Here is a 15,110-nt window from a genome sequence, read left to right on the forward strand (position 1 = left end):
ACTTACTCTTCTCATTTACGCACACTCTGAAGAAAGGTGCAGCTCACATCTACAATCCGACCGACCGACTGACTGACTATCTCTATCGTACTGCATACTAACTGTGTGACGTCAGATAGTATACACACCAGCGCGCGCTTCGGCTACCGTTACAAGCACTGAATAAACGGAAGTAAACGTGAAACATAAAGCCTAATATGGTCAACTACACTAAATAATATCAACACTGACATAACTTTGGGGCCTTTTCTACAAAAACAGTTATTTTAAATTGTAATAATATTACTGTTTTCACAGTAGGCTATTTTAAATGCAGCCTTGAGAATAAGAGATTTTCAAAAATATTAAATAATAATAATTAAAAAAAATCACCCATTTGCTAACAATTTAGTTCAATGTATTAGTTAACAATGATCTAACAATGAAACATACTCCTAAAGCAAATACAAATCTTAATGATAATTTCAACATTTACCAATCAAAAGTTGTATTTATATTATTAATTGACCTGAGCAAACATGACCTATCAATTAAAAATTGTATTTTATATTAACTAATGCTATAACAGATATATTAATACTGCTTACAATCTCACGAAAGTGCGTATCTATACCACGAATGTTATTTCTCGTGCCATTTATACGCTAAAAAATGGTTTTAGCGTATATATGCTACGCACTGAAAACCCCTCGGGTAGGATTAGGGGTGGGAGTGCGTATAAAGTGCGTATCATATATGCACGCGAAAACTGCTATCGTGCACGCAAAAACTATTTTTGGCGTATTTGGCACGAGAAATAACATTCGTTGTATAGATACGCACTTTCATGAGATCTGGCTCACTTAATGATAGATACTGTTAGTTAAAGGCAGCATTATGTTAAATAATGGGAACTTGTTAAGTTACCAAAAAAATCTTACCAACCCCAAACTTTTGAATAGTAGTCTTCTTCTTCTTCTTCTTCTTCTTGTTTTTATGGCGGTTGGCAAATAACGTCTGGTTGCATTACCGCCACCTTCTGAAATGGAGTGTAGGTCTGGATAAATTATTTCCCTACACTTAAATTATCTTTATTAAACCTGTTCTTCTAAAAAAGGAAAATAAAAACCCAAAACAAAAATCTCCCGAATTCCTTAGCAAAATATCTCTTACTTTCAAAGGTATCTCTTCATCTTCTAGCTGCTGGATTAACTGTTGTCTCTCATTACTATATCTAGTACATTCTTCAATAGCATGTTCTATGGTATCCTGTGTGTTACATACACTACACCTCCCATCAGCATGTTTTTCCATTAAAAATAATGTACTGTTTAAGCCTGTATGCCCAAGTCTCATTCTTGAAATGATGTTCTCCTCCTGTGTATTTCTGCAAGTACTTCTACTCACCCCCACTCTTTTTTGGATATTATATAGTCTCCTACCAGTCTGACCATTATCCCACAACACTTGCCACTTCTCCTTTATCTTTCTTTTAATGATTGATTTCACCTCTTCTTTACTATACTTAATGCTTAAACTTATATACTCCATTTCTGTTGCCTTTTTTGCATACTTATCAGCCAACTCATTCCCTATTACTCCTTTGTGGGCAGGAACCCATACAAGTCCAACATTGACTCCAGTTTTAATTAATGTACTAGCCATTTGGACAATTTCTACCACAATGTCTTGTCTAGATTGTGAATTTATGTTCTGAATACTCATCAGAGCTGACGCTGAGTCTGAAGCAATTACTAAACTTCTTGGCCTGTTACTCACAGCCCAAGAGAGTGCCATTAAAATAGCAATTAGTTCTGCTGTATAGACTGCTAAATTATCATTAATTCTTTTTTGTGTTGCTACTTTTAATTTTGGAATAACAAAAGCCACCCCCACTCTCCCATCCCTTTTGGACCCATCTGTGTACATTATAATCCTATCCCCATATCTTTCAACTAAATACCCCTGCACCATATTACTATCTATATCCCCATTCTTAGTTTCCTCCAAAAGACTGAGATCAACTGAAAGATCTTCAAGAGTCCATAAAGGAACTCTTGAAAATACTACTGTGGGACTTATATCCAACAAGGCTATTTCCATCTCATTTATTTTCTGTCCAATAGTCCACCCAAAACTACTTTTTCTACCGTTCTGTCTCTCTTGACACTCTACCAATGTAGATTGACTCAAATGGTCTTCCCTATGACCTTTAAGGTTTGCCCAAAAAACCAGGCTAAGCTGGTCTCTTCTGAGATCTAAAGGCAACTCCCCCATCTCTACTTGGATGGCTGCCACTGGAGTTGTCTTCATGGCTCCTCAACATAATCTTAAACCTCGACTCTGCACTCTGTCTAGTTTATTTAAAGCTGTCTTAGCAGCAGACCCATATACAACACACCCATAATCAAAAACTGATCTAATCAGTCCAGTATATATTGTATGCATAGCACTCCTAGTTGCACCCCATTCCACCCCATGCAAACACCTCATTACATTCAATACCTTTTTACACTTTTCTACCATCTTCTGAATATGAACTGCCCATGTTAATCTTTTGTCAAACCATATACCTAGATATTTAAAGCTCTCTACTCTTTCCAATTCCTTACCTGATATTTGAATCTGTAACTCCTGACTTATTTTCTTCCTTGTGAAGAAAATGACCTTAGTTTTTTCCACAGATATCCTAAATCCCCATTCAATTGTCCATGTGTGTACTGTATCCACTGCTTGTTGTATCTTATTTACAATGTGATTGATATTTCTTCCCCTTTTCCACATTGCTCCATCATCTGCAAATAAAGCTACACCAATAGACCTTTCTACATTTATAAATATCTCATTTATCATTACTGAAAAAAATAATGGGCTAATAATACTCCCTTGAGGAGTACCATTGTCTACCTCATACACTTCACTCAAAACCCCATTTACTTTAACTCTAATTTTCCTCCCAGATAAAAAGGATTTTACCCACACTAACACTCTCCCCTTTACTCCCAACTGATATAATTTGATAAGAAGCCCCTCCTTCCACATCATGTCGTATGCTTTCTCTATATCAAAAAATAAAGCTAAAACTGTTTCTTTGTTTACCTGAGCTTTTCTGATGTAATCTTCAAGTAACACAGTTGGGTCCATAGTCCCCCTACCTTTCCTAAAACCACTCTGGTAATTCCTCAATGCATTTTTAGTTTCTAAATAGAATGCTAATCTATCATTTACCATTCGTTCCATGGTCTTACCCAACTGAGATGTCAGTGCAATAGGCCTATAACTACTAGGCAATTTAGCGTCTTTACCAGGTTTCCTAATAGGAATAATAATTGACTCCTTCCAAGTGCAAGGGATTACCCCTTCTACCCATATTTTATTAAACAGAGCCAATATTACTTCCTTACTTTTATCAGTTAGATTTCCTATCATTGCATAGCAAACCTTGTCATTCCCTGGTGTAGATTTCCCCACCTTCTTCAAAGCACAATTCAGTTCCTTCATTGTAAATAGAACCTCCATCACACCACCTTCCTCCTTATCATTACCCAACTCAGCACTATATCTTAGTTTAGTAGCTTCTCTTCCTTCCCTTTCTATCTGATCTAAATTTGCTTCACTATGTACCTTTACTAATGTCTTTGCTATAACTTCAGCCTTGTCCCTGCTATTAGTAATAATCCTATTATCATCTAACATTATTGGATATTCATATTCTCTCCCATTACCCCTCATTTTCTTTATCATACCCCACACTTGTTGTATTGGTGTAGTTCTACCAATAGATTCACAAAACTTTTCCCAGTATATTTTTTTTGCCTTCCTTATTGTCTGTCTCACTATTGCTTGCAATCTTTTATATTCAATCATTTTCTGAAAGTTGTGTGATCTTTTCAAAATTCTAAAGGCTCTATTTCTATGCTTTATACTCTCACTGCAATCCTTAGTCCACCAAGGAACAATTTTGATGACATTTTTATTCTTTGTTTTAGGTACAGCTACTTCTGCTGCTTCTATTACACTGCTGCTGATTTCCCTACATAAATTCTCAACACTTTGATCCTTATTTACACCTACCAATCTGTATTCACTCAACTCTCTAAATGTGTCCCAATCAGCTCTTTCTAACATCCACCTACCTTCCCTCATTACACTCTCTCTTATCACCTCCACTCCTACCTTAATTGTAATTAAAAAATGATCACTGCCTATATTACTTTCCCTCAATACTTCCCAGCTACATTTATCAGCTACTGTCTTTGTAACCAAAGTCAGATCTATTGCAGATTCATATCCCCTAGCTATATCTATTCTCGTACCTGATCCATCATTCAAGCATACTAGCCCCTTCTCACCCAAATATTCCTCAATAACTTTTCCATTAGAATCATCCCTATCCCCCCAAAGAGTACTATGCGCATTAAAATCACCACACCAAATACCTTTACCATTTAAGTTATCCCACATTTCATCCAGATTCTCATCTTCTAGTTGTCTGCATGGATTGTAAAAATTAATGATACCCATACTACCACTATCTGTCCATATTTCTATTACAATATATTCTAAATCCGCACCCTTCTTAACCTCTCTAAACTGCATCCCTCTTTTAACAAATGTTGCACACCCTCCACCACTTCCCTCCACTCTATCCCTTCTTATACTTATGTACCCCTTTATAACAAAATCTAATGACTGTTTAAGCCATGTCTCCTGAATGCAAATTACATCTGGCTTTACCTCTAAATTATTAATAAAACCTTTTAACTCCTGTCCATTTGCTATAAGACTTCTTGCATTCCACTGTAAAATCAATAAGTTCTTAGAGGTGTTAATGATGGATCATTTGTTTCACCCTGCATAAGATCAGCTTGTATTTTTTCCCACGATAAATTATCCACATTCAAGAACTTTGCAGCAGCTTTAACAATTATTTTTATTTTCTCAGTTCTCGTTTTAGCTTGATCAGAACAATTAACCACGTACGCAATGAACAGTATCAATTTCTCTGAGCTTAACACATCCTCTTTTGGCCTTCTGCATTCAGCACCACCTTGTGTTGCATTTATCTCCTGTGTCTCTTTCCTTTCCATATTGACGACCTTTACCGCCTCAGCATATGTAATTTTTTTTGTTGTCCGTATCTGTTGTACCACCACTGCCCTTTTGCTTACAGGACATCCCCCATACGCAGCCGTATGATCCCCACCACAGTTACAACATCTCCTCTCAACCCCCTCTCCACATTTCCCATATTCATGCTCTCCTCCGCACTTCCCACATCTTAATTTCCCTTTGCATACATTTGCTATATGACCAAACCTTTGGCATTTATAGCATCGAGTTGGTGGAGGGATGTACTCCCGCACCCTGAAACTCAAATAGCCCACCATCACTTTATCTGGCAACACTTGCTCCTTGAACTCCAAAAGTACTGTAGTGCTATCTACTTTCTCTCCATTACGGTTTGCTTTAAGTCTTTTTATGTCCACTACAGTTCCTCCCTTAATGATCTTTTTAAGATCGTCTAATTTTTCCCCAATCGGTATACCTGTGATCACTCCCTTTGTTCTTATACCTACAAACCTTCGTACTTCACTCACTTCTTTCTTACACACCGACTGTAATCTCTCAGCCTTCTCTCTTTGCTCAATGTTCCTGCATTTAATTAGTAATCTGCCATCTCGTAACACTTTTGCCATTTCTATGTCTCCTACTACCTTTTTCAATCCACTCGTCAATGTAAACAAACCAATTTCGTTTATATCATGCCCCTCTTTAAATTTAACGTTTGAATAGTAGTGTAGGCCTCTGCACATTTTAAATGTCTTCCTTATTGACCACAGCTGATTCAGATAATCAGCTCCTTGACAGAGCTCAGATAAAGGAGACATACAAAATGTGCAGAGCGGCGGATCCCCGGGACAGGAGTTGAGAAACCACTGGTGAAGGATACAGACTTGCTAACACAAAATTAGGCCCAAAATTTGACAAGTTACGTTAGGATTGATTCCAGGAAACAACAACATTCTTCTTTCCCAGATCCACTCGTACCCTTTTATTGTTGTACGTTATGTGAAAGTTATATTATTACACATTTAAAACACAAATCTTATAATAATTGTAAAACAGTTTCAACCCACAATGCAAGCAGAGACATGCGGCGCTCAGGGTCAGACCACCCGAGAAGTGGGACGACAAACAAGTGTGGATTTTCTAATAATGCTGCCATCTATTTTCATTGCATAAGTGGAATTCACATTTCAGAGCAAAAATCTGTAATTGCATAAAGAATTGTTATATGGCTTCCTACTTTACAAATTGGCTTCCAACACGTTAAATCTGCAAGACATAGCCGCTAAAATACAATTCTTAGAAAGCAACTCATTCGTAGTCATTGCATGAAAACCCGAGGAGGGAGTGAGGGGGAGATGACACAACAAGCACTTTGAAAATGTGAAATATGTGAAATAAGTGAGAAACGATACATTAGGCTATGTTGATTTTTGATATTTCACTCAGCAGGCAGCATTTAGTCAAAAACACAATAAGGATAGGCTAACTCAACACATTCAAAATATTAAAATAAAATACAGTAAATAAAAGGTTTATAAAACATGCATTTAAACAATCACACTACTATAACCGGATAAAGCTAAGTTGGCAATCAATGGTGTGAAACAAATATTACACAACTCTGATTTAGCCCTGTGCACCAATGCTGCATATAAGTGTAATATATATATATATATATATATATATATATATATATATATATATATATATATATATATATATATATATATATATATATTCCTGTCGTTTTTACAGAAAAATGGCAGTTGTGGTATGCTGAGGTTGACACAAAAATAATGCAATAAAACACTGATTTAACAACATAAGCCTAATGTACAAAACTGTAAACAAGAACAAAATGAGATAATGATTTAAATTAAAGTCATCAAACATAAATGATCAGACAGGAAATTCTGAGAATGTCCTTTTATGGGTTTTCTGTTGATTTGCTTCCTCTCTTTTTTTTTACTTCCAAAAACGGTTTAACAGTATTTTACTGTAAATTAAACTAAATATAAAGCTATTTCCCAGTTCAGTAACGGAACATAATATTAACCATAACTATTAACAGGTTTTCAGCATTTTACAGTTAAATAAAAATTATAATATTTTTTATGTATGTTTGATTATTGGGCTCCCTCTAGTGGCTAACTGCATGATGTAATGCACAGTGTGTGCTGTGTGTGTGTGTGTGTGTGTGTGTGTGTGTTTGTGTGTGTGTGTGTGTGTGTGTGTGTGTGTGTGAGGCCTGGTAAACCCTACATTATGGGGACAAAATGTCCCCATGCGGATGGCAATATCTGAAATCCTTGTTCGTGTGGGGACATCTTTTGGTCCCCATGAGGAAAACAGCTTATAAATCATCATAAGTGAAGTTTTTTGAAAATGTAAAAATGCAGAAAGTTTTCTGTGATGGGTAGGTTTAGGGGTTGGGTTAGTGTAAGGGAATAGAATATACAGTTTCTACAGTATAAAAATCATTATGTCTATGGAAAGTCCCCATAAAACATGGAAACACTACATGTGTGTGTGTGTGTGTTCGCTTATTTTTAATTGCCACATAACATGTATTAAATGCCTTAATTTCACTTTTGTCAGACTAAACCCAGATGACAAATAGGCCATAATTGGACCTACCGGAAATAAACGAAACTGGAGTTCTTCATTGGCCATCTTGTTATCATGTTTGACCCATCTCTCGTTTTAAGACTGCCTTTCTTCATCTCTATCAGTGCATGTATGCAGCATTGTCCTGTTTATTTAGTTCAATGTTAAAAAAACTCAGCAGTTAGATTCCATCACACTGCACGATCTTCAAATCTCCATCACACAGATCTTGATTAGGCTAATCTTCTCCATGTTGGCTACGGCTAGCTCAAAAATAAATGTAGTCATACGTTTTTATGCCTATGCATTTATAGAAACTTTTCCTGGTCTCATACATTCAGCGCACCGCCAAGTGACACACATTTAGAGTATCAGCGTAAGGTTGCAGGAGGTCATTTGTCATATCAACTTTTATTCAAAGTATCCTAACAAATGCAATTATTACACAGACTACTCCTGCACAGACTGTCGCCAGGTGCTTTTGGTTATCATCTATTTATGGATTACTTGTAAACCTGTTGTTTGCTGCCATCTACTGGTCGAACTAAATAATTACAACTGGACACAAAGGATGGCCATATATCTTTAAGATGAAAATGGTGAAGTTTGTTGCAGAATAGCGGTGACAAAGTGCAGTTAGCACAATGGAGTGAGACTGAACCCCTAATAAACTCTGCTCTTAATGTAAATGAAGTTACTCCTGCTGTAACAGTTGTGGTTTGTATAGTATCCCATTGTCTGAGACGGTTCTCAGTGTCCCACACCTGCTCCTATTCCACAGCCGGTCGGGATGTGATCAGAAATGGTGCAGTGTGGATATTTGTTCTTCTGTGCTCTTTGGAGTGATGTGATTCTAAAACCAATCCGGTACATGAAACTCACATTTTAGGGGAGGACACTTGGATCGTTTCTTGTATTTTATATTAATTATAAATATATTAATTTCGCATTTTATAGTAATTTTCACAAAGCAGCTGTACAAAGCTTTTTTTTTTTTTTTTAACCCACAAGATATTTGGAATGAAATCTGATTTTTGTCCCTCCATTGAAAGTCTGATCGTTCAAAAAGTTCATAAAGAGATCGTTAAATAAATGAATGGGAAGCTCAAGCCTGATGTGTAGCAAAAGAATGAACCTCATTGGTTCTTGCTGAAGCTCAAACGTGATGCGTAACATAAGGACGAACCTCATTGGTTCTTGCTGAAGGTCAAACGTGATGCGTAACACAAGAATGAACCTCATTGGTTCTTGCTGAAGCTCAAACGTGATGCGTAACATAAGGACGAACCTCATTGGTTCTTGCTGAAGGTCAAACGTGATGTGTAACACAAGAATGAACCTCATTGGTTCTTGCTGAAGGTCAAACGTGATGCGTAACATAAGGACGAACCTCATTGGTTCTTGCTGAAGCTCAAACGTGATGCGTAACACAAGAATGAACCTCATTGGTTCTTGCTGAAGGTCAAACGTGATGCGTAACACAAGAATGAACCTCATTGGTTCTTGCTGAAGCTCAAACGTGATGCGTAACACAAGAATGAACCTCATTGGTTCTTGCTGAAGGTCAAACGTGATGCGTAACACAAGAATGAACCTCATTGGTTCTTGCTGAAGGTCAAACGTGATGCGTAACATAAGGACAAACCTCATTGGTTCTTGCTGAAGGTCAAACGTGATGCGTAACACAAGAATGAACCTCATTGGTTCTTGCAGAAGTTCAAACATGCTAATAAACATTACAAACTTTATGAAGAGTGAACACATTTACATTTACCATATTTGAGTACTGTACGTGCCATGATCAAAATCTAAATAAAAGAATGCCTAAATTATATTGGTTCACTATATAAATCGATTGGGTCTCTTCAGAAGACTTTGATTAAACTGCTCAATTAATTTACAATCTCTTGAACATTTTGAACCGAGTTTTAGATGAATCTACACTTTAAACGGAGGGACAAAATATCTTAATTTGTGTTCAGAAGATGAGCGAAAGTCTTATGGTTTTGGAATGACACGAGGGTGAGAAATTAATGACAGAATATTAATTTTTGGGTGAACTACTTTAAGTAAAGATTTTTTTAACGGATACTAATAGACATAGGCCTACCAGATGACCATCAGACTGTTTTTTATTAAGGCAATAGATTAAGACAATAAACTAAAATATATCACCGTATACTTCCACCAGATGATTAATCACAGTACAATCAAACAATACTTTTGTATTACAAGGTTTTGGATTTTTTTTCTTTAAAAATGCAAATTATATGAATACATATGCATTCGCATACAATTCTAGAACAGAAATCTGAACATTGTATAAAGCCAGGTTTAACATTCTTGTTTCATTTTCTTAACACAGAGTTAAAGGTTTTTACAGAGGAGAATTTGGGATTTCTCTTTTAATCACTCCATAAATCAGAAAATGTCAACAAGCTAAAATAATAAAAATCTACCATCCATTTTAGGAATAAAATGTTATATAACTCAGTGAATTGTATATGAATAAACCTTTCAGTAAAAACTTTCAGAATATAAAAAGGAGCAAAACTGTAAAGTTTGGTCTAAGAAAGTAAAATAATAATAATAATAATAATTTTGATAAAACAGACTTTAAAGATAAGCCTACTTATTGCATTTGAAATTTACAGATTCAAATCGATAAAAGGAAATAAAATAAACATTTTAATGTGTATTTTGCCTGTTTTATTTCAGTCTGAAAGATTGGCCAAAATCTCAAAATTGTGCCTGAAAAAAAGTGTCTGTAAATGGAGCAAATACAACGGTGCAGATCTAATGTCACAGAGAAGCATGAGGAAGTGGTAGTAGGTTGCAAGTTAGGTCCTTCATTTTGCTCGACCGTTGATGAATGTGACATTTTGCCCACGAAAATTCATTTCTCGGGATATCTGACACCAGGAGCACACACCACAGAAGGTGGAGTAAACACAGTCCTTACAGATAGAATCCTAGAGAGAGAGAGAAACACGATAAATTCCCCAGATTTATTCAGTATTAGATATAATATAGCGAGAACTGGCTTTAAAACAAACCTCAATCCCATAGCGAGTGCGCACGGATACCCGCATGGCCATTGTTATTGGAGGAATGCACACTCCGAATCCGTCCAGCAAAGGCAGACACAGACACTCGCCGTGCTTGCGAGCCGTCGAACAGGCAAAACAGGGGAAGCACCAAAATGAAAAACAACCTAGAAAAAACACGACCGTAAAAGTGATGAGAGGAATCAAGATGTGAAAGAGTTGAAAGCGGCGTTGACATTTCACATTTGTTTAAATGTGCTCTTCGCATTTAAAAAAACAACAACTATCAAACTATATTTGATAATGTTTTTTATTTAATATTTGGTATTTTTAGGGGAGTTTTATAGCCTACTAAATTATATTTACGCTGTATTTATAATCAATTTATTTACTTTTTGAGCAGATCTGAACATTTATTTCCCAACTTAAACGGTCGTAAATCTTGAATGCTTTTTAGAGCACAGACTTAAGTTTGATCTCTTTTCAAAGAGGACACATGGAAAATTATTTCTGAAGTGAAAAAGAATTTTACGTTTAGGCTATTATTATGAAAAATGCACAATAATAGGGTACTATTTTCAATTTTTATATGAAATATATATTTTCAAAATCACATTTTACTCTAAAACTGCAAGAAAATCAAAGCCTTAAATCTAATCAAGTTGTGTTCCATATTTGAGCTTGATATCTCCAAAATGTTGCTTTTCAGTAGGCTAAGATTTAGTTTTGCCGCAGTAGCAAAAGTTTTCACTATCCCGCTTAGTGCCCACTATTAATCCCACTATCCCCCACTTCCCTTCATTTCCAATGCACTCATTTTTGACCAGAGGAGTAGGCCTACAAGTGTGACTATTTTTTTACAGGGCCATTTAACCTTTTCGAATCATGTCCATGATTTTTTGTGTGTGTGTGTGTTGTGTTCAGATATGCAAGTTTCATAGCATTCCAATGAAGTAAAAAAAAAAATATATATATATATTGGTACCGAAGAGAACCAAATAGTGTGTTTAAATACATGACTCTCTGAATACTTTATCGTACGGACATGAATCTCTCTCAAGTCGTATTTACCACTGGGAAGCTCTGGATATTTTTTAATCCCGGAGTTCCAGAGTTGGGCAGATCATAAACTTTGAACATGGTGGATTGCTGCTGTAACTGGAATGCTTTATTCGTCCCCCCCCCCCACAACAGCTACATCCCCTTAATTTGTAATTAAAGCAGTGCATATTTTCATATATAGATAATGATTTGAAGTGCATGTTTTATATACAGAAAAATAGACTATTTGACAGAAATTCCAGCAAGCTAAACCTGGATAAGTAGAATCTACTTACTGTAATTAAATTAAGGCAACGAGTTACCTTAGTTTTTTTAAGTAAGCATAACTTAATTGCATCAAGTTTTTCTTACTTAATCCATTTAAGTTTTGTCAACTTAATTCTGTCTGTGATCTGAGGAAGTGTACTCCCAGAGTGCATTGCGGCATTAATAAATTAATTGCTTTGTTTTACTATTTTTGGCTTTATTTTACCATTACAATTGTATTTGCTATCGTTATTGGAGTTATACTGACAAGAGACAGTCATAAAATTGTTATGATCTAATTAATTAATTAATTTAAAAAAATGTGTTACCATTGTTGTGGTTTGCATGCTGAATGTTGAAGTCTGTGTGTGACTCAAGCAAAATTGCAAGATATTGTCACAGATTTAGAGGGGTTATATCAACTCAATTAAAAGTTTATGCCATATGTGTTAGCAATAAAATGTTAGAAGATCATTTTGATACATGAAATAAAGTTATGATATATATAATTAATAAATTAATTCAAAATAATTTAAGTATAAATATATATAATATTTATTACTTCACTTCCTTTGAAATCATTTAACTGATTTCATGTTGCATCACTGCATCAATTGGAAGAAAATTACAATAATATAAATTAAGTTCCCAGTGCCAAACCAAAGGGAAGGAACACATCACAATAATGATGAGAAATTTTAGGAAATCAACATGAATTTATTAAGTCAACTTATGTGACGTTCTCCCAAAATTGTTCCTTGTTTTTACAATAACATTCAAGATGACTGGAAAATGAGCAAATGCAACTAAGAAGATTGATGACTGCAGAAGTCGAAGAAATGATGGAAGTCTATTAAGATTTACCTCGCCTCAAAAACCATTTGCCCCGCCTGTTTTTTTGGGGTTTTTTTTGCTTTCGCAAAATGTTACTCAAACCAGTCAAGTAATGTTTAATAGGGTTTTCTGAGTAAAGAAGGCATAGCATGCCTTAGATTACTAGATTGTTTTAAGTAAGTTCAACTAATTATTCGACATTAAGTAAAGTTAACTTAAAAGTGTTAGTTAGAACAACTGTTCGGGGGGATGATTGTTTGCAATAAATTTGATGCTAAATATCATTTTGGTTTTAAAAAGATTTTCCCAAAAAATAGGCAAGAATAAACCCGGTGTCCTCCATGATTCCTGTCCTTTCCGATAGCAAAACACAATTGATGAGCTCGTAATCACACTTTTTGTTTCAGTTAAGTCTAATATTATCAGGTAGAGAAATCAAACGTAAAAGAACAATCTCTGCATAAATGACATAGAATTAATCTTCATTAAAGCTACAAAAGTGATTTTCTCTTTGATTTTTGGTTTGATTAACATTAATGACTCAGACAGCAGCAGGTTTATTAGGGTGCTGTCACTTTAAGACCGAATGAACGGATCCAATAGAATGATACGCGTTTTTTTAGTTTACGTTCACCTAAGCCATAAGTGACTATGTTTACGAGGATACCAGCAGAGACCGATTCAAGCATAAATAGACGTGAAAAAGAACTGATTTCGGTTCCGAATTGAATTCTCTTCTTGCACTCAAATGGTTTAAAATCACTTAAATGTTTAAACTGACAGGACCTAAAACACACACAAATAAACGTTCTCTCTATGATGGAATAATTGCAATATTTATTATAAATGATTCATCTGTGCGTGAGTGCAGGACAACCTGTCACAGCAATCCCAAACAATAATGATCCAACGATCCAATCAAGTCCTGCCCTACAGTTTTTCTTGTTTGAGATGCGGTTTCACTCGTACATGCATCATATAAGGAAGAAGACTTTTCCGTTTCATGCTCAGTTTATAAAGAATGACAGGCAGTGCCAGTAATAAACACTGATTATTACACATTAACCCTTATTCTGGCACACCTCCGGAGAACCTTTTATACACATATTTCAGTGATGTACACTGATGATGTGTCAGCTAGATTTAGCCATACTATTGTATAGTTACAAAGTGACATTCTTGACACACCAAAATCAACAAAACCAAGAGAGAGACTCACACTCCGGTACGTCCTGACAGAAGTCACAGATTCCAGAGCTCCACTGGTTGGAGGTTTGTGGCATGACAAAGGCCTTTGGCTGTTGAGAAGTCATCCTTTTTATTACCAAATCCTTCAAAAGACACAAGAACACAAAGACACATGAGTGTGCAAAAAATAAACAAACAAACAAAAAAATCGATTTTCTGGTTTTCCATATAAAAACATTCTTAAATCAAGATACATACAGATAGAAGTCTTGTTTTCTTTATGCTTAAAACAAGAAAAATATCTGCCATCGTTTATACTTTAAAAACTACTCATTTTTTTCACTTTACGTTTTAAAGTAAAGTCACATAATTGTAATATGTTTTTCACAAAATAAGACTTATTATCTTATGTCATTTGCTTCTCAAGTAACTGCGTGTTGATAAAAGAATGCTTTGAGTTTAAATCTAATTAATTAGTCATAGGATTTTTTTTTTGGAGTAAACAAACTTGAAACCTTTATTTTTAAACGATGCCATAAGAACCATTTTTTTTGGTTCCCCAAAAGAACCTTTCAGTGAAAAGTTTTTAAAATAACCCTTTTTCCCCTCAGTATGAATAACATTTGTAAAAAAAAAAAAAAAATTCAATAGCATCAGCATAAAAGTGCTCAAACGTCATATGGTGATTCATCATTTATAAACAACTGTGTTGTTTTAAAGACAAGTTATTCTTGAAAGCTAGATATTTAAATCAGTGCATAGTGACACACAGTGTGTAATGGATTACATAATCATATTCCAAACATTATATACTTGTAATTATATTATATTACGTTTTAAAATACTCATCATCAGATTATAGTTACATTTTTATTGATTACACAATTACATAATGTTCACAAAATGTCAGTAAATTATTCATAATTGTCTAACTCTAAGTAATTATTTTAAAATGTCCTTTGCAAAACAAAATAATGCCAGTTTTGTGGAATTACACAAGTCAGAGGCCAAACTGCATAACAAAAAAAATACTTAATATTTTTTGTGTTTTATTTTGATTGTTATTATTTGAAA

General features: G+C 35.0%; 1 protein-coding gene across 1 annotated transcript; it reads right to left on the reverse strand.

Moving 5' to 3' along the window:
• Positions 1 to 10,479: 10,479 nt before the first annotated feature.
• ponzr5 (plac8 onzin related protein 5) lies at positions 10,480 to 14,175 on the reverse strand. Its single transcript, XM_077227235.1, has 3 exons — positions 14,068 to 14,175; positions 10,716 to 10,873; positions 10,480 to 10,631 (listed from the first exon to the last, which is right to left on the reverse strand). The coding sequence occupies exons 1-3, from the start codon at positions 14,159 to 14,161 to the stop codon at positions 10,509 to 10,511; spliced, it is 375 nt and encodes a 124-aa protein (XP_077083350.1). The 5' UTR covers positions 14,162 to 14,175; the 3' UTR covers positions 10,480 to 10,508.
• Between the last annotated feature and the right edge of the window lie 935 nt (positions 14,176 to 15,110).

This window comes from Siphateles boraxobius, unplaced genomic scaffold (assembly GCF_051911475.1).
Source record: "Siphateles boraxobius isolate OS27281-9 unplaced genomic scaffold, OSU_SipBor_1 130, whole genome shotgun sequence".
Taxonomy (NCBI): Eukaryota; Metazoa; Chordata; class Actinopteri; order Cypriniformes; family Leuciscidae; genus Siphateles; species Siphateles boraxobius.

What these genes read in the sequence shown, in the direction of transcription:
- ponzr5 (XM_077227235.1), bottom strand. Translation starts at nt 14,161, where the DNA reads ATGACTTCTCAACAGCCAAAGGCCTTTGTCATGCCACAAACCTCCAAC. An exon ending in CTGTCAGGACGTACCGGAGT is followed by an intron (nt 10,874 to 14,067) that starts GTGAGTCTCTCT and finishes TGTTTTTTCTAG; the next exon opens with GTTGTTTTTCATTTTGGTGC. An exon ending in GCACTCGCTATGGGATTGAG is followed by an intron (nt 10,632 to 10,715) that starts GTTTGTTTTAAA and finishes CTCTCTCTCTAG; the next exon opens with GATTCTATCTGTAAGGACTG.